Source organism: Primulina eburnea, chromosome 10, assembly GCF_022965805.1.
Source record: "Primulina eburnea isolate SZY01 chromosome 10, ASM2296580v1, whole genome shotgun sequence".
In the NCBI taxonomy this organism is placed as follows: Eukaryota; Viridiplantae; Streptophyta; class Magnoliopsida; order Lamiales; family Gesneriaceae; genus Primulina; species Primulina eburnea.
Window position 1 is genome coordinate 4,693,164 of NC_133110.1, and position 24,782 is coordinate 4,717,945.

The window sequence follows — 24,782 nt, forward strand, 5'->3', positions numbered from 1 at the left end:
ATTTCTCTATTTGAAAGAAAAAGTATAACTTTGACTCTTTGAGATCAAAAGCAAATAAAGGCTAACTAGAAAAATAATTTAAACACACAAACTCAATGACACTTGAATTTTCTTTTTTGTCTACAATTTTGGTGTTGCCGCTCTTTGAAGAACCATCGCAATACCGTTATACAACTGACAAGGTAGTACCATCACACATTATATACTTTCAATACAATGTCGGGACAGCATACAACGTTCAGAAAGAATCAATGTAAATGCTGCTGCAAATGAATCAACTTCGTCTCGACTGAAAAAGTGACTATCATATTGATCTTGATGGAATCTCCGCTCTGATTTGATACCAAATTAACAAAAAAATGGAATGAAAAAAAGGATGAGCGCTAATTTAATTACATACATTGAAGAGGAAACAGATTATGGCCGGTATTTCAGGACAATTTATGGAACTGGTGATCGCTGAACGTCTTCATTTGTCTCCATATTTTGTGAACTGGGACTGCTCTTTTCATTTGCGTCTAAGATGGTACTTGCAGTTCGCTCAATACTATGCAGGACACCATTTTCAACCACAGGTACATTTCCGTTTTCTGTTGCATTTTTGGTCTCTGGATTGCGAATAGGTTTTGGTAGTTCTCTTGAAGAAGTTGCTAACAGACGACCAATTCCTTCAAACAAGTTCTTGGCATCTGCGATCAGAGCAGCCCCACCAGGGTAACACCGATTGAAGCATGTAACACAATGGGGGAAAGCCACCTAGATCAAGAGGAAGGGAATATACAAATTGCATAAATGATAGACGGTCAAATTGCAGCTAAAGACAAGAAGTTAATATGAAGCATCACCTCAATGAATGCTTGGCAAAGTTTAAAAAAAAGGGCAGACTCATTGCTTCTGAGCATCCTAGTTGTATTGTATCTCAATAGAGAATCAGAAACAGCTTGCAAACCCTTCACTAGTTCTTGTGCAAGCACATGTTTTAAACTGAGTGGGGCACAAGGACGTAGCTCATTCATTGCTGCAGATACACCTGCCACCACCAGAGAGGAATCCTGATCGTCAACAATTTATATAAACTATCTTATCTAACCGCAAAAGTTTACGAAGAGGCATTTAAGACTTCCAATTCACCATTGATAAACACAGCAAGAGGTGGATGCTCCATGAGATTTGATGGAGGAGTAACACCATCCAAACTTTCTTCACTGAAACCACTGGTGGGGAAGCCAACGGCTGGTAATGGAACCCAACGATGAGAATCCAAGACTAACTGTAGTGAGAAAAAATTCAATATTGCTCAAACCAGATGACGTAATGTTTGATATAGAAAAAACCAAAATACAAATTATGTGTGTAACAGAAAGTCAAAAGGCAATTGTGAACATGTAAGGAATGACACCATCAGTTATAGGGTACACAGTTATAGGACACTCACTGTACCTGAAAATTTTCAACAGCTGTACTCATGTTCTTCGAAAATAAATTAAGCACTGCTCTGTAAAGAAAAGAATATGTCTACAACAAGAGCAAATTGAATTTCCAAAATACATAAATAAACAACTAGTTGAATATGTTTTTACTCTTCAAATAAAGGGGGAAGTAGTCCTCGGAAATCCAATCCAACCCATCCGAGGCCCATAGCACAATACTGCAAAACACAACAGAGAACACAAGTATAACATGAAAACTGAAATTAATTTAGACATGAAATCAAACATCACGTGACACGGCAATAATTGCATTGATACGCAGCAACCAAAGCGGATTATGTAGAGGCATCTTTGCACTACAAAACTATACAGATTATCTAGGAAAATATGAAAAATAACGCCAAAAAAATATGGAAGAACGATTGAGGGGGATGATTGATCTTTATTGGCTTTTTTTAAGGATAAAGACCTTTTTTTCTTTGAATCAGATTCTTCTGCTGACGCGATTTGAAAACAGTTGCGTGACAACTAACATAAAGTTCTTGATCAACTATCACCAATACAGCGGCCACAGTTTGCCAGCAAGAAAATAAGTATCAAGCAACAGAGATTGATCCTCATTCACATCCACCTAATACTTCCCCGAAATAATGACAAGAAACAATGCACCAGCTTTATTTATTTATAAATGTTTTTTTAGTCTCTATTATTTTGTTCAGGTGGTAGGGATAGGGATACCAAAGAAGTAGCACAGAACTATGATGGAGGAGAAACTAATAAATGATTCCCACCATGCACTGATCCAGAATATTGGACAAAGATCCGCCTTCACTTATCTGAGGAAGCATCACTTTCAGAGTCTTCAGGTGCAAAGTAATCTGATGCATGGCCCAGTCAAAGAGAAGGCCACCATCATAATTTTCTTCACTCCCTGATGTGTCATCCGCAAATATAGCTCGGTATTGGTTAACAACATCAAAAAGATTCACTCTGTGACAATCTACCATCCCTTTTAAATATTCGTAAGGATTTCTCTGGTCTAAATCATCAAGCTTCCCCATAAGCCATGCTTCTCGGCATCTTAAAAACTGGACACCAGAGATAGATCCTTGATAAGAAAATCATAAGACTTGCAGATCAGGGATATTAGATCTAAAGAAAATCAGATGCATGTTTCACCATTATTAATAAATACTAGATTAAAAAATTTAATCTTTTATTTATTTTACAACGATGCACAAAGATAATCCTGACATAGAGTTGACACAATCTAAATATGAGTACCTGTAGTCGCATCTCGTACTCACTAAATACTCCAATGCGGCGTAAGTATCCAATGATCCGGAGGCATTCTGGCAGCTGCAGGAAAATCATAATTGAGGTTTAACGACAGCCAGGTCTATTGTCCTAGTAAAATTTGTTGCTGCGGATATCACAGGATAGATCAAAATGATTACTTGAATGTTTGATCTAAGTTTCTGCAGAAGCTGAGAAAGAAGAGACTGCGTGGTCTGCCGGACTTCAGCTGCCAGGGCCTGAATGACAGGAATTCTTTTTTGAAAGAGAAAAGGAGGAAAAGAACAGAAAATGATGCCTCAATAAATGCTTTGATAAGGTTGGACAGTAATATTGATTTTGTTCCATAGAGAATTGCAGAAGCAACTTACTTTGGGTGCATTGTTGTAAGTTTTGCAACGAATGCCTCTAAGTCAAGAGCCTCATCATAGTTTCCATTTCTCACACAACTACATCAAGATGAGGTTAAATCATCATTGGAGAACATGGAAGGCTATGACAAGTAGGTATCATCAATATATCTATAAAAGTAGCAAACGAATGTGCTCGGCGATATACGTGTCCATGAGCTGAGGAGTTTCAAGCAAATCAAGCAAAGTACTATGATTAGCAAGCAGTGTCTGATTCATCCTCCTTTTCTCCAAAATTTGTTCTGCTGAATCAACAAACTCAGAGCAGCCAGATGTAAGCTTTGGAATTTGAGCTATCTGTAAAGCGAACAAGCATTTACGAGTCTCAATGAGATTATTATTTTGTCACGCTCTCTCAACAAGAAAAACTGACGAAGAAGCAGAGAAACATAAACTTCTCCCAGGTTTTAGATATGTAGCACTATCTTCAACCATGAGATAGCCAAACTACCAGTCTCCATGTTAATGAATCAAACAATTTTATAAATATTCAGCCATTTTCTAGATATATTACTCTTTCAATAAATTGCATCTACTTAATCTTTAACAATCGAATGCCTTCAAATTAAATCACCCCAATTAAATGTTGACAATTGTGAATTTTTTTCAAGTTTTTATTAACTCATAAAGATTTATATCCAAGCTGGGGCCTTCATTTTAAACCTTAACTGGCAGCACTAAAATATTATAACATGGAAAAAATAACCCCATCTTCCCAATGTATGGTCCAAAACTATCAATTGTTCATGAATATCCTATGCCCAAAGCCTTGTCACGAAATACATCCGATTGGAAACTACTGCAAATTCTAATGCTTGTGTTCAATTTGCTTGACAGAGTTATACCAACATCAAAATCATAAAATCTGTTCCAAACCTAAACATCCAAAATCAAAATACCAGTAATTACTAGTTGCTACAACGACAATGCCAAATGAATATCAAATCAAACGAGGTCAAATTCAGCTAAAAAAGCAATGATCAAACAAAGAGCAAAATTACCAAAGACTCGAGATGCCTATCGACAGCAGAAACCTCCTCTCGGATCTCGAGCAGCGCATCTGCCGCGGCGATGAATGCTCGGTAATTCCCCACAGCCACCTCCTGCATCTGCCGCCGGATTCTCTCCGCATCCACTCTCAACAATTCCGGTTCCTAAAACAATCAAACAAATTCAATACCTCAAAATTCAAAATCCAAAAATAAATTCAAGACATTTTCAAATTCAATACCTCAAAATTCAAAATCCAAAAATAAATTTAAGACATTTTCGTACCTTGTGGAGGCGATCGAGAGTGAAAGAGAGAAGTTCGGATACGTAAGGCTGCTGCTCGGCGGTGGAAAGCGGGAGAAAATTCGACATATCCGGCGATACGTCGTGGTTAGGCGGAACTTCAAGCATCGCCATTAGAGCTCAAAATTTGATATTCAACCACCGATAGATCTGTACAGCGTGGGTTTTACAATACAAATGAATAAGATTTGGATATACTCCTAATCTAAACACTCAATTTGGCCCCTCAGGTTTGTAATATTGCATTTTGATAGACTTTTTATAATTGCACCATTTTATTTTATTGCACACAAATATATACTAATTAATATGCATTAATGGTGTGAACGAAGAAGAGTCGTTACTTAAATCACTCGTCTTTATTATATTTAGTTTAATGTTTGGCTCAAATTAATAAAAAGATCGAAGTTCTTTAGTATAATAAATCTATCTAATATGGATTTTAAAATACTAAAACAAAGTTTTGTACCTATGATAATAATAATTTATTTATTTATTTCTCAAATAAAATATACTTGAATTGAGTGTTGAAGTATCAAGTTTGAAATTCTTCCTTGAAACATCGTTCTATTTCGAGTATGCCTCTTGTGAGACGGTCTTACGAATCTTTATCTGAGAGATAAGTTAACCCTACCGATATTCACCATAAAAATAATATTTTTAGCATAAAAATAATATTTTTTTCATTGATGACCCAAATAAAAAATTCATCTCACAAAATACGACCCGTGAAAGCGTCTCACACAAATTTTTTTTTAATGTAAATTTCGTACTTAACAATGAATTCAGATTGTTTTTGTTTCTTGGCAGCATCATACATGTGAGAACCCGAATTTTCAGCAGCTAGCAACTTCAGTAACAAATGAAAATTCCAGCAGAAGCTAGCAATTCCAGCATCAAGCTAATATTTCAGAAGTTTATATTTTCCAGCAGACATGTAGTTTCCAGCAGACAGAATCCAGCAGCAGAGGAGCGAGAAAGCAGCAGCAGCAGAAGAGCGAGAAAGCAGCAGACAGTTACCAATACAGCCATGACTTGTAACTGAAGCATTTAAACGGAATAAAGATTGTTAATGGCAGATTATGGCCATTAATAGGGAGCCTAACAGTCAGATTGTGGCTTATAAATATCACCCTCAAACACCTGAATTGGTTTACCAAAATCTTGAGTTGTCACTTGAAATATTTGAGCTAAGAGAGTGCTGATTTTCGAGCAGCAGAAACCAGTAGCAAGAACAAGCAGACTTCATATTTCAACCGAAATACTTTTAGCAAATTACGGTAAGTGGGCTTATGTATAAATATCTTGAAATCCGTTTGATAATTCTGTTTTAAAGTTCAGTTTCTGTATGATTTCTGATATATGATTTTGAAGCACTGAAACTCCCTAGTGAACTAATGGTAGGAATATATATTCTGAACATTTCTGAATTCTGATTCTGATTCTGGCCTCACCCCTTATAGGAGAGAACATATAGGGGACTGATATCAGTTTAGCCATGAAATTCACTAACATGTTCAGTGCTTACTAATTCTGAATTCTGTTCTGAAACCTGCAAATTCTGAATTCTGATTTCTGTTATGAAATACGAGTTTTCAGTATATTATTGTATTTCTGTTTCTGTTGAAAACGATTTCGAAAACTGGGAGTTATTCCCGCCCCTGCTTACTGAGTGACAATCATATCATTCACCCACCAAACCCATCTCAGATAAGAACGAGGAAGAGTCGATAGGAGAAGAGGAGCAACGTCAGTTTTGGGGCTGGTGATGAAGATCATTGTTCTTAGTTCTGATTTATGTTTTATATTCCGTCAGACATTGTAATTTTATGGTTTTACATTTCCGCTGTAAAACATTTATCCTTGAGTTGTAACAGACAACGATTATTATGAATAAAAGACTGGTTTTCTGAAATTCTGTACTTCTGAGACTTGTTGTTTTCGAATGAATATTTGAGAGCAACGCCGGTGTCAACTAACCCCCGTCTCGGGGCGTGACAATACATGGCCAAAATCTGTTTTTCTGTGTGTTCAACATTTATATTTAACTACGCTTAACTTATATTATTTTGTTATTCCTAATTGATGTGAAAATCTAAGAGTATTAATTTTTATTGTGAATATCGACATAGTTGACCCGTTTCACATGTAAAGATTCGTGAGACCGTCTCACAAGATACCTACTCTGATTGTTTTATGTCACGATTTTGATTCTTGCAGATACTTCTGATTCTCCAATAGTTGTGTTTTGGAATGGTTCTACTGCTATTAATTTATGTTTGATATGTTTCCTTTCCAGTTATTTTGTGCTTGATCAGTTCTACGATGCTATCTATCGATATAAATTTGTTTACTATTCAAACAGTGCAATAAATTTTTCATATTTTGTTTCATAATTTTTAAATTTCTTCAAATGAGTTTGGTGATATTTGCAAATGATTATGAGCTTTTTCTTTAACAAATTTTCAAAATTTTATGAATAAGTCTATAATTATTATTTTTTTTAAATGATTTGCAAACACTACTTTAAATGATGGGGGCTAAAATGTCAGTGTCAGGTTATGTTTTACCATAATTTAGGTTGGCTTTCATGGAATATGAACATATTTCTCTTGTAAATTTCAAAAGATCGAAAAATGGAACCACTAAATATACACGATATTGTTTATTTCATATTGATTTTCTATTCTCTAGATCACGTGACAAAAATAAAGCTTATATATATAATAAATATTAAAATTTATATAAATATAAACAAAAGAAAACGACAAATTTTTTTCTTCTCTTTTTGAAGTATTTGAGGTCATTTTGCTTTATTTTTTATTTTATTTTTTATCATATGAATCTTAATACAAGTAATATAAGTTTTATTCTCACAACATGTATCACATACAAAACAGTCAATGACAAATAAATTATATTCGATAGATTTAATGGTTTCAGGTAAAAAAAAAAAGACCAAACTTATAAAGTTATTATATGAAAATCAAAATTTGATAAATTACAAAACTAAAATACAAAACATACTACTTACATAACTAAAATTGTAATTTTTGTATCTTGTAATTTATCTCATTTATACTTCTGATTGTAATTTCTCTCTGGGTTATGTAAGACGAGGCTGGTAGAATGACAAAACGTAATGATAATAAAGTGATCGGCAATGTATTTAATTTGGTGATCATTAATTGATTGTTGGGAAATTGTTTTTAGTAATATATATTTCTTCTGCGATTTTATATTTTACGTCTTCAAATTTTAATCTTAATCAAATATATTGTTTTTTGTAATTTTATTTTATTTTTCAATGTAACGCTGATGTAACCACAATATAACGTTGACGTGTATAGTGTTGCATTAATATTTCTACTGAAAAAGGATTAAAAATTACTAAAAATCAAAAAATATAAGAATAAAACTGAAAATTAATAATATAAAAAGTCAAAATCAAAATACAAAATTATAGGACTAAAAATAATTTTCCATCAATTTTTCGATGGCATGCATACCAAGTCTAAAAAGAGACAAAAGATGTACCAAAAGTCAAATTTCATCTTTAACTTATTCTTTGTGTTCATAAAACTATACTGATATATGTCAACATCATCTTGAAACTATATAAATGTTGCATGTGTGTCATATCAATTTCACATTGAAAAAAATTAAAATTGCAAAAAAAAAAAAACAAATACAATGGACCAAGACAAAACTGTGACATACAGACTAATATCGCAGGATGCAGTTTCCTTAAATTTAATTTAATTACCCAAAACCTTAGAAAATATCCGTGAAAATTGTAGTGACTTGTGATCAAATTCAAGGTGGCACGTCTTGAATGAAGCCTAATCACCAATAAAATCCAACAGCAAACGCTATTATATATATGCCATATTAATCCCATGTCTTATTAAGATTATTTAGCTTACATACAACAAGTGTTGGATATCGTTTTCTCGCGTTTCCAAGACGCATCATAAATTTTAAAATTTTGTTTCGACATTCTAAACTGTCATTGGACGTCATATGCATGAAAACTCAAACCACAAATTGATTTTGTGGACATCTGCTCTAACAACAAGGTCACTCGTAATCAATGACTATATGATTTTATCCAAAATAACCAAAATAATAGAATCAAGATCTGTGAACCATCTATTGTCATCCTTCAAATATTTGAATGACTCCTGCGTCTTCAGCAACGCTTCATTGCAGGATCTAACTTCACCCATCGGCATCGCACTGGACGTCAACACCTTGACGGCTCCAAATTTACCAGATTTCAATCCTTCAACAGCTCCTTGCACGAATCTGATGGCGCTTGCATATTTTTCGCTGCAAAGTTGGTACTAATTAACTTTGAGTTCGGATTTGTTTCGCTTCTTGGCTTCGTCTTGGAGGGCTTGAATCTTTTTCTTTGTTGAGTGAGCCTGAATCTGTAAGAGATTGAACTCTCTTAATGGCACTTGAAAGTTGAAACATAGGCTTGAGTTCGATGTTTTGGAGCAGATTTGTTTGATGAAGACTTTTCCTATAGGATTTTGGGACGCAAGGTTTGCATTTTGAAGTAAAAAAGTTGGGATGAATAAAGTCATGAACAAGTGAAATGAGGTCGTGATTTAATATTTTACTACAAAGTTGGTACTTGAGGTTATTATATATTTGCGTGCGGTTTGTGTGGGAACATTAATATTGTTGTTTCTTTTTCCTGTTTTCATTTGAGTAAAGAATATTGATATCTAGATAATCTACTTCTCTCATTAAAAATAATATTTTTTTAATATAAAAATTAATAATTTTTCATGACTTAGGTCAAATCAGATATCTGTATCACAAAATTAACCAGTTAAACGAGCTAACTTTTGTGGTATTATAAATATTAAGAATAATTGTAATTTTAAGTACGAAAATTCAAGAATTTGCATATTTAAACTATCATTATTACATTATAGATATTTTATTATCTCATCTCATGAATCAGTCATGTTTTATTAAGCTAAACTAATTGAAAACTTATAAAAACAAATATATATTCTCATTAGTTTTATTAAGACATTTATGACTGAAGCTAATTTGATTTAGCAGGGATCACTGGTTTTGATCAGGGTGACGTAAATTTTCGGCTGCTACACGACAAATACACTGTATAAATATATATGTATGTATTTCTTTATCAAATTTTTTTATATACATTTATATTTATATAAATGTATATATAATAATTAGAAAAATAAAAGAGAGTCCGTTAAACCTGCCAGGTTTTCTGCTGCTAAAACCAACATGCATTCTTCCCCACTCGTGATGTATACTTTTTTTAAGTTTTTTTTTTATCAACGAAACCCCCAAAAACTACTTAATATTATATTAATATTTTTCGTACAAATATCTTATAATATGTACAACATAATTTAACAAAGTTATATATACATATATAATAAATTAAATTAAAAAATTCGAACCATAATTCAAAATCATTGTTTAATTCTGAACTCAAGTGTTTTAATAGATTCAAGCTTCAAGTAAATATATATAGGAATGTAAATAATTTGTTTAAATAATTGATATACCGACAGGAGCTAATTTGTGAGTCTGCTCTAAAACTCAATTAGGTAGCTAAGATTATTTTTAAAAAAATGTGGATTGCTCGCAAGCTAATTAATTTGTGCGTCGTATATATAATTCTCTTTTTCAATTGGTGGCTCCAACCCGTATATAAAATTTAAGATGTTGCAATTATAATAATATCTCATTGAGATTAATCCGGCGAAACCTCGTTATGTCATGTTAACAAAAGTAAAATATTATATCTCATGGAGGATAGTAGGGGGAGTTTGTGAACAAAGACTTTGGATTACATTTTTACGTGAATTAAACAAAGCATATAGAGTGTATGGGATATAATAGATGCAATTATCGGACGGTGATCCCTCTGAGAAGTTTATCAAAGAGTGTATGGGTGAGCACATAAACATGCTGGAAGACCCGTGTTAATATAGTGGGACGTTACATCATGGTATTAGAGACGACATCTCTTAGTACGGTGTGGTTCGGGGACGAACCAAGCATATGTTGGTGGACATGTGATGTCCGGGACTGAAAAGAGGATGTGAAGTGATAATCGGTGCCAAGAGATTGCACATACAATGAGCGGCTCCAAACAGACTTTTAGGCAAAAGGAAACATGAATGAACTGATCCCACGCTGAAGTGAGAATGAGATTGTGCAAGGTCACGATGCGTTTTGAAGGATGAGTGATTGTGATACTTCGTACTAGAATGAAGGCTTAAAATGATTTGATAACTATTTCTTATATCATCAATGTACATTTTTTTCATGAGCTCATCTCTTAAAATTTCAAAAGTTAAGTGTGTTTGACTTGAGGTAATTTTGACATGAGTTACCTCTGAGAAATTTTGTCAGAGAGCATATGAGTGAGAATATAAAAAAGTAGGAAAACCTGTGTTGATACACTGAAGATAATCCTCGAATTTGTGACATAACATTTCAAAGACGACATCTCTTAATACGGTGCGGTTCGAGGACGAACCAAGCAGAAGTCGTTGAACATGTGACGCTCTAGCCTGAGAAGTGATCGCTGGTACCAAGAGATTGCACAGACAATGAGCAACTCCTAGTTGGCTTATATACGAAGAGAAACATGAATGAACTGATCTCACATGAGAATGAGAGTGAGATTGTGGTCACGAGGACGTCGCATTCTAAATGTGGAGGATTGTGATACCCCGTACCAGAATGAAGGGTTTAAAAAGATTTGTTTAGGTACAACTCATATAAATGAAGGGTATCATTTTTCGAGAGTTTATCACATAAAAATTCTAAAGTTATTTTTTTTGGTGTTCATGATTTAAAAAAAAACTTCAAAATTAAGAATTTTTTTACTTTGAGTGAAAACATATAAAGGAGAACATAAACATTTCGCAAAGAACCTTATTAACACAATGAAATTAATAGTAAAATCAGATACATTACATTAATATCGTGTCATTTTAAATCATTTTTTCTCAAATATATATCATCGAATTCGATTCATCCAACATAAATATAGCTTTAAAACGGAAAATGAACAAGGCCAAGAAAGTGATGGACTGATCGACAGCATACGTGTGCATGCAATACGACAAAACGGACGTAACTACCGACTACGGTCTGTTTAATTGAGAAAAAGTGAAATACTTAATATATTTGATTTAATTATAAAATGAAGAAAAGAAAATGTGAGCAGAAAGAGAGTTCAAAGAAAGTGAAAGCCTCGGAAGGAGAGAGAGAGAGAGATAGTAAAAAAGTGGCGAAGAAGGGCGCTTTCTGCGAAAGGTTCTTCAAAAAGAAAGCTACGATCGTAGAGAAGCAAACCAGTAACACACAGATACACTTATATATATTAATTAAGGCACTGTGTGTGTGTGTTGTTGCAGCATTTGGTCTCTGCTATACTCAACATCCTTGCGTTTTCCAAAGCTGCTTTTGTCTCCCCTGAGTAAAGAAGATCACGCCCACGCCCTTCCTGACTAGCCGGAATATACTTTTCCGGCGACTGAAATCCGTTTTTAGAGACAGAAGAATTTTAGTTTCTTTTTTCTATGCTGGAAAGATGAACCACTTTCCACTGTAATATTCTCAAGGTTAAAGGTGCGAACTTTTTTTATGAAGTTCTGAAATTTAAAAAGGGTTGATTCCATTTAGTTTTTTTGACTTGTGTTTTGAGGGCACTGTTGTTCTTTGCCTGGTTATTTCAGGCGAGATGAAACTCCGGTGAGGTTGTTGACTCCGGCCAGTAACAAGATTTCTCGGAAGTAGGCAGAATTAAACAAGATAGATGAAGTCCTCGTCTTCCACCGGCACTATACCTCAGCCGGCGAACGACAGTCCATCCGCCGCCGAAGGTTAGTCTTTCTTCCCTCCATTTCTCTCTCCACACACACACAAAATTGTAGTTGGCCATCGTTAACTTTTTTTCTTTTTGGTCCTTTTAATCGCGTGGGATCTCTTAATCTTGGCGGAAAGATTGGATCTTCATTTTGTTAAAAAAGATTCGTGAATAAATACATACTTGGGGATTGTGGCAGGTGAGAAGAAGAGCATAAATGGAGAGCTATGGCAAGCGTGCGCTGGTCCTCTGGTAAATCTGCCGGCCGCTGGGACCCACGTCGTCTACTTCCCTCAAGGCCACAGTGAACATGTTTGCTTTCTTACTTTTCTTTTTCTGTTTATTTACTATTACTACTATTATCTGTCTTCTGAAAATCCATTCCTGCACCAGTTGCTAAGGTGCGCCGTTACGGTGTCATCTTCTTGCCACTGACATTTATACCCCCGCCCTTGTGTCAGCGTCTGACTTGATAACATAACTCACTCACATGCAAAGATTCCATGCTTGTCGAGAAACAATATTTTTTCTATTTAATAATTGGATTTGTGTTCATGGATTTGGTGATTCAATCCTTGCTATCGTGAGCTGGTTTTTAGAATAATAAATGGGAGTATGATAGATTAGTGGGGTAGGTTAGCAAAACTGGGTTGAGGCCCAAAAATATTGAAAAGGGGAGGGACCTTGAAGAAACGAGTAAAATGCACGGGCCTTGGTGGACCATGCTACTAGTAAGGTGGGGTTGGTTGGTCGGTCGGGATTCTCCCCTTTTCAATTTCCACTAACATAACAGCAATAGTAACTCCAATACAAAAAGACTTATTTCACAATATTTGTAAAAGTGCAATCTTTGTGTCCCCTCCACAACGTTTTAAACTAATTTATGTGACGTGAAGTTTATAATATGATTGAAGTTGGATGGATTCGGTCCAACCCAGAAAATGAAATGCTAAATTTATATTTTGGTTTTGTAATCTTAATCATGTGCTTATTACATAAGGGGTCATATATATATATATATTGAGAAATCAAACAGCTATGCTGCTACATTGGTTGAAGACAGGCCGTTGCTATGTGGGATGTGTTTTATTGAAGAATTGATCATTTATCAAATCAGGATATTGCTTCTTGAGCTAATGGTTGATGACTTTTATCGGAAATGATGTACACAGTGTTGTGGTTGAAATTTTGCACCCAACGAATACCATTATCGGACGAGATGGAAATTTAATATTTCTATTTTATTGCTCATGAAATGAATATTTCAGTGGTTTTAGTTCTATTAATGCATGCATGTGTGGAGGAAGACTGTATAACGTCATTGTGAGTTCACAGCCTCGAGTTTTTCTTTTTCTGTAGGCCATTTTCTTATGCAAATACTTGCAAATCACTTTCTTCAGGTTTCTGCATCTATGAGAAAGGATGTCGATTCGCAAGTCCCGAACTACCCGAATCTTCCTTCCAAATTACTGTGCCTCCTTCATAACGTCAATTTGCATGTACGTTAATAAATTGTATCCATTTCTTCTTTAGAAGGCAATTTTTCTGCTTATGTTTCCATGTCTAAACAGCGCATGATTATGTTTGGCATCTGTTAGGCTGATCCTGAAACGGATGAAGTTTATGTCCAAATGACGCTCCAACCAGTGCCTTCGGTTTGTCTTTCAATTAATTGAATGAATAATGCTTATTGCTTACAGAACCATCTTTTCCTTTTTTTAGATGCTAATCTGCAAACTAATAGACACTTCTGCATAATTTAATCATTTGCAGTTTGACAAGGATTCTTTGTTGAGATCAGATCTGTCGACGAGAGCAAATAAACCCCAAACAGAGTTTTTCTGTAAAACGTTGACCGCAAGTGATACTAGCACTCATGGGGGGTTTTCTGTACCTCGTCGTGCTGCAGAAAAGATTTTTCCACTCCTGGTTAGTGAGATTGTTTGATTACTTTTCCATAAAGTTAGAGCTTAAGGAAAGTTAGTGTAAGTTGGAGATTGACAATAATTTTGGGAATCGATATTCAAGATATACACGTCCAAGTTACTTGACAGAAGACAATAAAGGAATAGGAATAAATAAGCAGTCAAGACCAACTAATTAAGTTTTATGGTTTTGTCTCACACTCCAACCTGAGACACTACATCGGCAACATAATCAAAAGTCATGATTAAAAATTTTCAAAAATGTTGAAGCCTCGAAGGAATAAAATTATCAAAACCGGTCTATTTTATTACGAAATCCAAATAAGGTATTATGATAGCAGTGGAACATAAAACTATGGCATAGAAATAAGCTAAATAAATAGTAATAAAAATCCTCAAGTAGCCATGACATGCTATCGAGTCATCTTGGTAGAATTCCACTTTGTTTGTTGTTTTCCTCAATTTCATTCTTGCTCTTTATTGGAAGGGGTTGAGTGACATTGGGATCACTCCGCAAGTGGTTGAATAACAAAATATTTTATTTATGAACAATAATCAATAAACAGTAAATTTATATCAAACATCAAGTGCACTTAACTATATTATCTTCCTTGTGACTTAAAGTATCCTATACAGGAACCAGAAGTAGTTAGAATATGTATTTGTGTCATTTAGTTCATAATTTCGTTTAGTGCCAAAATCAGGAATCAAAGATTCACAAGACTTTCAGAAATTTCACATGACTTAAAATAATACGAAAATTTCAAATTTTCTTATATCATAAAATTTCAGAATTTTCAGAAACTAAAATAAAAAATACTTTCAAAAGCAAGATATATAATAAATGAAATTAATACTAAAGAACGCTAACAACAATTGTGAATGAATCCTTTGTGAGGCTTCCGTCGGTGCCATGAGGTTGCACGGACAATGAGTGTCTCCCGGCAGGCTTATAGACGAAGGGAACATGAATGAACTGATATCAAATCGAAAGGAAAGAGATTCAAAACTGTTCATATATGAGATTATGAAGTTGAGGAGTACTTAAAAAGATTTGATATGTACTACTCATGTCAAGAAGGTGTATCTTCTTTTCGGAAGCTCGTCACATAAGAACTTCAAAGTTAAGCGTGCTTGACTTGAGACAATTTTGGGTCCTATGGTACATGTGAGTGAGGACGTAAGCACGCTGGAAAGATTCGTATTGATATAGTAGAGGGACAGTCGTCGAATCCGGGACGTTATATCATATTATCATTTGTGTGTGTTGATGAACCTGCCTGCAAGAGCACCCTCAGACACTAATATTTTTATTGAAATTCATGCAGAAATCTTTGAGGCAATCCCGTGCTATTTATACTCTCAAGAATGCACTTGAGAAGGCAAAATTAATTTATGCAACTATGTATTTGGTTTTTATCCTCTTCTTTGATATATTTATATAACACTTCTCAAAAGCTTGATCTCAAAGGATGAACCCAATAGTTTTATATGTTTAACATAGGATAATTTCCCATCTTCCATTTCTTAATTCTTGATCTTATAACATGATGAAAAATGCTCTTTTCCTTGTAGGATTTCACAATGCAACCACCGGTTCAAGAGCTTGTTGCCCGAGATTTGCATGAAATTGTCTGGACATTTCGCCATATATTTCGAGGTAAACTTCTGCATCTTAGGTGTCCATTTTTTGGTGTGTGGTCTACAAAATGAGTTCTATAAATTTATTTCAAACCTTCAAAAAATATGTGGGATGGGGTATTAATAGAGTTAACATGGTTTTATGATTACAATTAGGAAAACCAAAACGCCACTTGCTTACGAGTGGATGGAGCCTTTTTGTCAGTGGAAAGCGGTTGTCAGCAGGAGACTCGGTCCTGTTCATTAGGTAACACTGCCAATTTCTTAAATAGTAACGACTCTTTTGCTCAAAACTTTCAAGTGTTCTTGAACGTTTTGAGCAAAAACAAAAAAAATGTTCTTGCAAATTTCTTATGCTTTACTTCAAAGAAAACTGCTGTGGTAACAATAATGATTAGAGTTACGGGTAATTTTCCAAAGGGATGAAAAGCAACAGCTTCTCCTGGGCATAAGACGGGCTAATCGACAACCAACCAACTTATCATCATCCGTTTTGTCGAGTGACAGCATGCATATCGGGATTCTAGCTGCAGCAGCCCATGCTGCTGCAAACAATAGCCCTTTCACCGTGTTTTACAATCCTAGGTCAATGACTAATCTTGACATATTTCTGTAAATCTTTTTTTGATGGAGTGCTTTGAGTTGTTTACTTGATATATCACATTTTCACTTTCGAGCAGGGCTAGTCCATCAGAATTCGTCATCCCTTTGGCCAAGTACTACAGATCAGTTTGCAGTAATCAAATATCTCTTGGTATGCGCTTCCGCATGATGTTTGAAACTGGAGAATCGGGGACAAGAAGGTGGTGGCTAATGTCTTTTATGTTGAAAGTTATTCTGTTTGTCCTGAAATTTATATAATTTTTTTTAACAGCAATCATATCTGTCCGCAGATATATGGGTACTATAACTGGAATCACTGACCTGGATCCTGTCAGATGGAAGAACTCCCAATGGCGCAACTTACAGGTGAAATTCCGAAATAATCAAACATCACTAGAAGCAAAAAACGACTCGTGTTTTACTTGATGGGTTCGAAACTAATTCATATATATGGACATATCTTCGCAGTTATCTCACATTTTTTCTTTCTCGACTCTCATACCCCAATTTTAAAACGATAGAGATAATTGACACCTCTTTGTATATCTCATGAGTAGGTAGGTTGGGATGAGTCCACTATCGGGGAACGGCGAAATCGTGTCTCCATTTGGGAGATTGAACCAGTAACTGCTCCATTTTTCATCTGTCCTAGCCCACCGCTCATTCGTTCCAAGCGCCCAAGGCAACCAGGAGTGCCAGGTAGAAAACTTCTTTGTTCCTACTCTTTAAGCATGTGTGGTTGAACTCCTACTGGCCTGCTCAATCGAGCTTAAAGGTTTTTGAGTTTGAGCTTTTTGACAAGCTTGAGATCTAGCTCAATTTTAAATGTTCATGAGCTCGCAAGTTGACTCATTACTATATTATATTTTGGTAACAATCATTAAAAATTAATATTTTTGACATACTATATATTATACAAGAATATAATAATTGATTTTAATTATTACGGTGTTAATGAGTTCAAGCTAGCGACCCGAACTTGTAATTTGAGATGGTTAGTGTACATGTTCATTAAAAATATTTATGTGCCACAACTTCACTTTCGATTACCACCAACATATGTTGGTTTAGATGGTGTTGCCTCATGATGTTAAATTGTTGTTGTGGAGCTCTTTCCACTGACTTCGAAACAGTTGTCCTGACAAAAGTGCAAAAATATGTAATTAGAGAAAAGTATGATAAGTGACACGGGACATGCTTTACCTGCTTGATGTTCCTTTCTATATTCTCTTTTCTCGGTCAACATTTGACCTGCAACGGTATAATTCTTCTGGTCCTTCATTGGTGCATCTATCTAATGATTTTGAGTGAATGCCTTGCAGATGATGACATTTCTGATCTAGACAGCATATTCAGGAGGGCCACGCCCTGGCTCAGCGATGACGTTGGACTTATTAAAGATCATCCTCACGGGCTCCCTAATTTTAGCTTAGTTCAGTGGATGAACGTGCAGCAAAATTCATCTCTTCCTAACTCAATGCAACCAAATTATGGCAGCCCTTTATCCAGTTCAGTTCATCCCAATTTCAATGGCAGTGATATTTCACATCGAATATTGGGGTCTCGACTTTCCAACAACATACAGTTTAATGCTACTCAGAGGCTGACTCCACCAGAACAACTAGATCAGCTCCAGATGCTGCCACTATTGCCACAACAGCAGTTTACCGAAGTTACTCAAATACCGAGGCAAAATTTACTTGGTCAAGCTATACCCATAAACCAAGTCCAGTCTCAGAATGTTCCGCATCAGCAACATTCTCTTCTTAACCATCATTTTCAAAGAAATCTTGCTCAAAATCTAGGTCAGCATCAGGTTACGAGTAACACTCTGCAGCAGAATCTAATGCCATCCCAGCAACCTGATCATATGTCAGATAACCAAATTCAGCTTCAGCTCTTACAGAAGCTCCTCTGTCAGCAACAGCAGTCACTTTTAGCCCAGCAATCGGTTGTTCAACAGCCTCCCCAACCAACACAACTCCAAGATCAGCAGAAGCATCTTTTAGACCTTCCTCCAAACTTCTCGAGGCCCATGCCAGTGACCGAAATTCTTGATTCATCTAAATCACATGTTATTGCACAGCAGCAGACAACGAGAAGTGACAGTCAAACGAATCTTAAGTTCGCCCTCGCCCAATCGTCCCAGCAAACAAAAATTGAGCAGTCTCAAGTTGTTCAAGAGTTACCTGGACAGATGGGGAATGCCTTGAATGTAATGAACAACCAGATTTTGGCAGACGGCAGTGGTTGTATGATGCCTGGAGCTACTGGTGGTGGAGGACATTCTGTAGTTACAGATGATGTCCCATCCTGTTCAACCTCACCATCAATGAACAACTGTCCAAATACGGTTCAGTATGCAATCAATTCAAGTGGTCTTGAGACGATGCCATCTAAGGGAAACTTGATAAACGATTTACAGCAAAAATCTAATGTTAAGGCCTCTTTGAACGTACCCAAAAGCCCTGAACTTGGATTTTTCACATCACAATCCTACCTTAATGGGGCCCAGTTAGATTATTTGGATAGTTTATCTTCAGCAACATCGGTTATATCTCAGAATGATGCACAGGTGCTACAAAACAACCCGGTTTCTTTCAATCCTCAATCAATATTGTTAAGAGATGCAAGCCGGGATGTGGAAGTTCATGGTGACACGAGGAACAACGTTGTTTCTTTTGGTGCTAGCATTGAGAATCAGTTGGGTATGCCCATGATGCAAGAATCATTTATCACAAAAGACATGGAGGGATCCAGTAAAGATTTCACGAGCAATCTCTCATCGGAAGGCGGCATACTTTCCAGCTACGAGAACCCCAAAGTAGCACAACCTGAACTCTCTTCGTCGATGGTTTCACAGTCATTTGGAATTCCAGATATGACATTTAATTCCATCGATTCCACAATGAATGATGGTAACTTCGTGAATAGAGGTGCCTGGGCTCAACCTCAAATGCCTAGGATGCGCACTTTTACAAAGGTTGGTTGTTTGTGATCAATGTTGTCAGTAATCTTGGGGATGTGGCTGATTCAATGGAAATGGGGGTGAAATTTGAATATTTTGAAAATTAAATAAAAGTTTTAATTGTTTCGCTTGATTACTATATTAGATCTGCATTGGAATAGTGCCGAGGAATTATTTTAGTTATGTCTTGTTTATGTTCTTGCAGTCTATTATGATAACTTGGTGAGCTTTTTCTTGAAGGTTTATAAGCGTGGTGCTGTTGGAAGATCGATAGATATTGCACGATACTCGGGCTATGATGAACTTAAACAAGATTTGGCTCGTAGATTTGGTATAGAAGGACAACTAGAGGACCGCCAGAGAATAGGTTGGAAACTTGTTTATGTGGATCACGAAAATGATGTCTTGCTTGTTGGCGATGATCCTTGGGAGTAAGTTTTTCAGACACCCTTCATGTCATCGTCTGTCAAAAATTATTCTTACAATTTCAAAATTTGCTGTTTTTCGCATGCAGGGAATTCGTGAACTGTGTCCATTGCATCAAGATTCTGTCTCCTCAAGAAGTCCAACAAATGAGCTTGGATGGGGATTTTGACAACCGTGTGCTTCCGAATCAAGCTTGTAGCACCTCTGATAATGGCATAAATTAACCAAATAAAGGCCGGTTATCAAATTCCTTTCGAATTCGAATCCCCATACCTCCACAGTGATAAAATTTAGCCATTAACTATGTTTTGTTTTCTAAATGCACATACTGTGAGTGAAAATACCACATTTTTGTTTCTGTATCGCCATGTCCGTGCATCATAGGTTTTTACACAAGTATCGAAAATCAGGGCATTGTGGAAAGTAGTGAAATCTTGTCTCAGGATCTGCATTAAAATTGCAGGCAAGGAAACAAGTCCAGAACGGGTTCAAGATTTGAGGGAATGCCTTTCATTAGCGGATACTTCTGTTTTCTCTGTGACCATATATATTTCACTTGTAAAAATTTTCCTTGATGTGATATAGAAAATAACATTAAAAAGGTATATCCATGTATATATAGGTTTTTGGGATGAGAATTGGATGTCATTTTTCACTGAAAAAGGTCATGTTATGTTGAAATCAGCTCATCCTTCCAAACTAGGCATTTAAAATCGTTACACAACCTCGCATAACTTGAGGCAATCTATTACTCCTAAAACTAATCGTACAAATTTTGACAAGAGAACGAGAAGATCTTCATACACCATCAAAGGCCAGAAGTAAGTAACCCGTAACCACCGAGGTTGCCGCTGTCGAATACTTTAAAATGAGTCGATTTGATATATATATATAAAATAAAATTTAAAAATTTATAGAATCAAAATTGGCAAAGAAAGAAACTTCATTACAAGCTGTAAGAAATGTGACATCTCCTATAAGCTAATCAATTAATTCAACTCCAACTAGCTGCATGTTAAAATGTGGCATGAATGATATCATCGGACAACCCTCTTGAGGATTTCGTGTCAGCTTCACTTGTGTACGAGGAATAGAAATCATCATCACCTTCCTTCTCCTTGATTTCCTCGATCTTCAGCTCTACTTCTTTAATGTCAGGTCTCTTCTCAACTTCTGCATCACAGCAGTTCAATCCAATTTTCAACAGCTTCATCATCTCTCCTTCACATTGTTTGTTCGTCACCATTTCCTTATCAAACACGTCCACGCTGCTGCATGTCGTCTCGTAAAACGGATTCCACCCACGTAGCCAAGTCCGTGTCGCTCCCTTTGCCTTGCTGCAAGAAATTGGATGGGAATCTTCCGGTCAAGATTTCCAGGATTAGGATTCCGAGACTCCATATGTCAGTTTTCTTCGTGACACGGCCACTTCGCTTGTACTCAGGTGACTTGTAGGAGATCATGTGTTCTTGCGCGTGTTCTTGAGTGATCAGCGGGACGAGCCCATAGTCGTTGAGGATCGGATTGAAAGACTTGTCGAGAACTACGTTCGAGGATTTTAAGTGACCATGTGGTGCTGTTAAACTCGGGAGCTGGTCGTAGAGGTATGACAGACCTCTGACTATTCCTTTAACGATATTCAATCGGGTTGGCCAGTCGGGAGATGGATGGCCACGAGATCGGTTGCCTGAAACAAAGTAGTATATGTCAATCGTCAAGTGGAACGGATTAAAAATAGCAGGGGAGAAATGAATTTCAGCTGTAATATTTTCTACAAGTAATACTAATGGGAAAATTGCAAAAATCATGGGATTTACACTGTTTTGGTTTAAACATGTTTTTGATCCTGTTTGTAGTCAAATTTTGGTGTCCAACAAGTTGTTTCTCTCTTTTTCTACTTTTATGAAGAGTGAGGGATTTCGTGAAATACCGTGTAGATGAACAGAAAGGCTGACATTGTCCATGAACTCGGATACCAAGAGCTTCTCCTCTTTCCTGTAATAGAATGCGACGATCGGAAGTAAGTTCGGATGATTCAATCGACCCAATCTTCTCATGTGCTCATTGAACTCCTCTCTGTTCAAATTATTCATATGCCTGAATCTTTTGACAACCACAACTTTCCCATCATTCAGAGCGGCTTTGTAAGTCGACCCAAAGATCCCACTGCCTAGGATCTCGGCCGAGGCCTTGAGTAAATCTGTCATGTCAAATCTGTCATTGGATTCTTTCAAGAAGGTTAGCCTTACGCTCTGATCAGATTTCTTGGATTGATCAGGCGGTGATGATCCTACAACAGCAACAGTAGATTGACCTTCTTCCATTCTGTTTAAACTGGTGATAGATGGTGTCTGATCGGATTCTTGTGGCGTTCTGTTGTGACGCAGAATAATGACCACTACTACAAGTGCTGCTAATGCTGCAGCCACAAGTATTGAGAGGATGATTATTGTGCCGACGGACAGATTACCTTTTGCACGGCAGGGTTTCAGTGGCTGCCCACATAGATTTTCATTACCTGCGTTTCGTGAGAGAGAAGATGTGAAAAGGCAATGCAATTCATGGTGTGATAACTCCTTTTATATCTACTAAGAGAAATGTGTTAGCTTTGTAAAATTATACATCACATTTTTTAATATTTTGGATTAATCATTTTCTTGAGGCAAAAAATTTTGGTTGCAGCCTTGCCGGCCCGAAACTTGACAGAATCTAAATAGTATTAGAACCAAGTCACCAAGTGAAACATTGGAATCTGATGGCCATGTAGCACGAAGTGCTGGAAAAAAAACTGACCAGAAAATGCAGAAGGGTTCATGTGACTGAGGGTACGAGGAATCTCCCCAACCAATTGATTGTTTGATACATCGAACACTTTCAACCTGTCAATTTGCGGAAAATGAGGTATTGTTCCCTCAAATTCATTGTTTTCGAGCATCAACTCCATCAACCTCGGCAATGTAGTCAATGATTCAGGAATTGAACCAGAAAACTTATTGTTAGCCAAATGTATTTTCTTCAATGACAGCATCCCATTAAAAGTATTTGATGGAATCTCCCCGTAGAACTTGTTATTGGACAAGAAAATGCTTTTAAGGGAACCAAGTTTAGTAAAATTTGGTAAATTTCCATTAAAGTTATTGTTCATTAGGCTTAAAGTCCTCAAATTTCTCAACTCTACGAGGACATCCACATCAATGACGCCGCCTAATCCCATATTCTCAAGCTGAAGCCCCCAAACAAATCCATTCTCACACAACACTCCCTGCCATTCTTCATGGTCTCCGTTGCAGGGCGATTTGGAACCGTCCCAGTTGGCCAACGCATCAGCATTCTTGAGGGATTCCTTGAACTTGCGCAAGATTTCGACATCTGACTCACACGAAGATGAGACAAATTGCAACAAGATGGCTAGGAAAAGCGCCATGCCACCCGAGGGAAAGCATCCTTTTCGAGCCATTGTATCGTCGTGGAACGATGACAAGAAGCGGTGGTGCGCGCACTTGTGTGTGCGCGCCCGAGGGAGGGATGGAATCCTACAAATGAGAGAATGGCTTGTTTGAGGGCAGAGAATAGAGGAGGATGAAATGAAAATCTTGTGGGTGTGGAAGGAGAGAGAAGAGTGGGTGTTGGCTATGGATGAATCCAAGGACAAGTGGTGAAAATTTTAAGGTAAATTGAGTGACAGTGTCCGCTATTTCATTGCATGGGATGTGGAAAGTTTTTTGCATGAGAAGTATGCGCTAGGCCTTCATTATTTTGGCTGAAAACACATGGAGATTTGGACCTTCAAAGTATGAATTTATTCAACTTAGAGAGGTATGTGGGGGTGGGAACCACGTCTGATTTTACGGAAATTCTTCGAAAAACGAGATTTATATTAATTTCGAAAATATTTTAAAATCTTGTTTTACTTTGTATTAAATAGTTTTCGAATTTAACTTTTGATTAGTAACCTAATATTTAGAGACGTAAATTGGGTGGATATGAGATGGATTTGACTAAACCCAAGACCCTCCTCTTCATTACAAAAAACTTTGACTCATTACCCGCTCCACCTCGGTCAATTCGGACCCATCCTACCTCGAATACGAAACGGGGCCGGTAGACCCGTGAGACCCAAATTTTTTTAAAATTAAAAAATAATCTTTCTTCTCACATGAATGAATTATGAAACAGACAAGCCTTTTAAATATAACATTGTGGGAAATTAATTCATGTCTTCAACCACACTTAATAATAACAATAAAGTATTTTTACGATATAAAAATTACATAAAAAAAATAGTTACTAGCTCTATAAAAAATCTTGACATCCTCAAAAATAAGTTATAACATAATTTAAACAGCTCAATATAAAATCAGCGAGTAGGCAATATTTTAGACACATTCTTCGGGATCATTTTTCTCCTCATCGAGAATGGTGGACAAGTTGGTAAACTACTTGAATAATTAACTACAAAATTAAATAGATAAAGTACATTGGAAAAATAAAACTGTAATTTCAAATTGTAAAAAAAATGTAATTTAAAGAGAGAAAGTACAGTAAAAAAATAAAATGAAAATACAATAACAAAATAAAACTGTGATTTATTTACCTTTCACCTCACCCCACAACCATCTTCGCGAGCACATCAATGCCTCCGAAGTCGTTAGATTAAGTCTACTAAGATGAGGACCAACTATTCTTCCACTATTGCTAAAAGCAGATTCAAATGCAACAACTGACATATGAATAGCTAATATCGTTACGGTTGAGGTGAGCTACTAAAAAATGAAAATGAATAAAACTAAAACCCAATATTTATATCCACATATATGGGGAGAATATGAGGCGGGTATTATAGGACTCATAACACGTCCCATATCCGGACGGGTCTGAAAAATTGGACCCAAAACCGGCCCATGACCT

The 24,782-nt window shown here is 36.2% G+C and overlaps 3 protein-coding genes across 4 annotated transcripts; 1 reads left to right on the forward strand and 2 right to left on the reverse strand.

Moving 5' to 3' along the window:
• Positions 1–183: 183 nt before the first annotated feature.
• On the reverse strand, positions 184–4,633 carry LOC140842685 (conserved oligomeric Golgi complex subunit 8-like). Its single transcript, XM_073210760.1, has 12 exons — positions 4,412–4,633; positions 4,138–4,290; positions 3,285–3,433; positions 3,098–3,175; positions 2,888–2,981; positions 2,715–2,789; positions 2,222–2,518; positions 1,581–1,648; positions 1,441–1,495; positions 1,132–1,270; positions 846–1,030; positions 184–756 (listed from the first exon to the last, which is right to left on the reverse strand). The coding sequence occupies exons 1-12, from the start codon at positions 4,541–4,543 to the stop codon at positions 442–444; spliced, it is 1,740 nt and encodes a 579-aa protein (XP_073066861.1). The 5' UTR covers positions 4,544–4,633; the 3' UTR covers positions 184–441.
• Positions 4,634–11,670: 7,037 nt separating this feature from the next.
• On the forward strand, positions 11,671–20,401 carry LOC140842686 (auxin response factor 19-like). Of its 2 annotated transcripts, XM_073210761.1 has the most exons (15): positions 11,671–12,073; positions 12,181–12,327; positions 12,511–12,623; positions 13,712–13,810; positions 13,910–13,966; positions 14,085–14,240; positions 15,812–15,896; positions 16,034–16,124; positions 16,298–16,462; positions 16,558–16,680; positions 16,771–16,846; positions 17,038–17,179; positions 17,803–19,463; positions 19,689–19,879; positions 19,963–20,401. In XM_073210761.1, exons 2-15 carry the CDS (start codon positions 12,261–12,263, stop codon positions 20,096–20,098), a joined length of 3,162 nt encoding a protein of 1,053 aa, XP_073066862.1. In that variant the 5' UTR covers positions 11,671–12,073; positions 12,181–12,260; the 3' UTR covers positions 20,099–20,401. The 2 variants fall into 2 exon arrangements, with proteins under 2 accessions (XP_073066862.1, XP_073066863.1); XM_073210762.1 differs by lacking the exons at positions 11,671–12,073; positions 12,181–12,327; positions 12,511–12,623 and adding an exon at positions 12,995–13,634.
• Positions 20,402–20,768: 367 nt separating this feature from the next.
• On the reverse strand, positions 20,769–23,629 carry LOC140842687 (pollen receptor-like kinase 4). The gene is given in 4 exon segments (XM_073210763.1): positions 20,769–21,147; positions 21,149–21,561; positions 21,805–22,392; positions 22,668–23,629. Coding segments are annotated over 4 exon segments (1,923 nt in total). The 5' UTR covers positions 23,332–23,629; the 3' UTR covers positions 20,769–20,889.
• Positions 23,630–24,782: the final 1,153 nt, after the last annotated feature.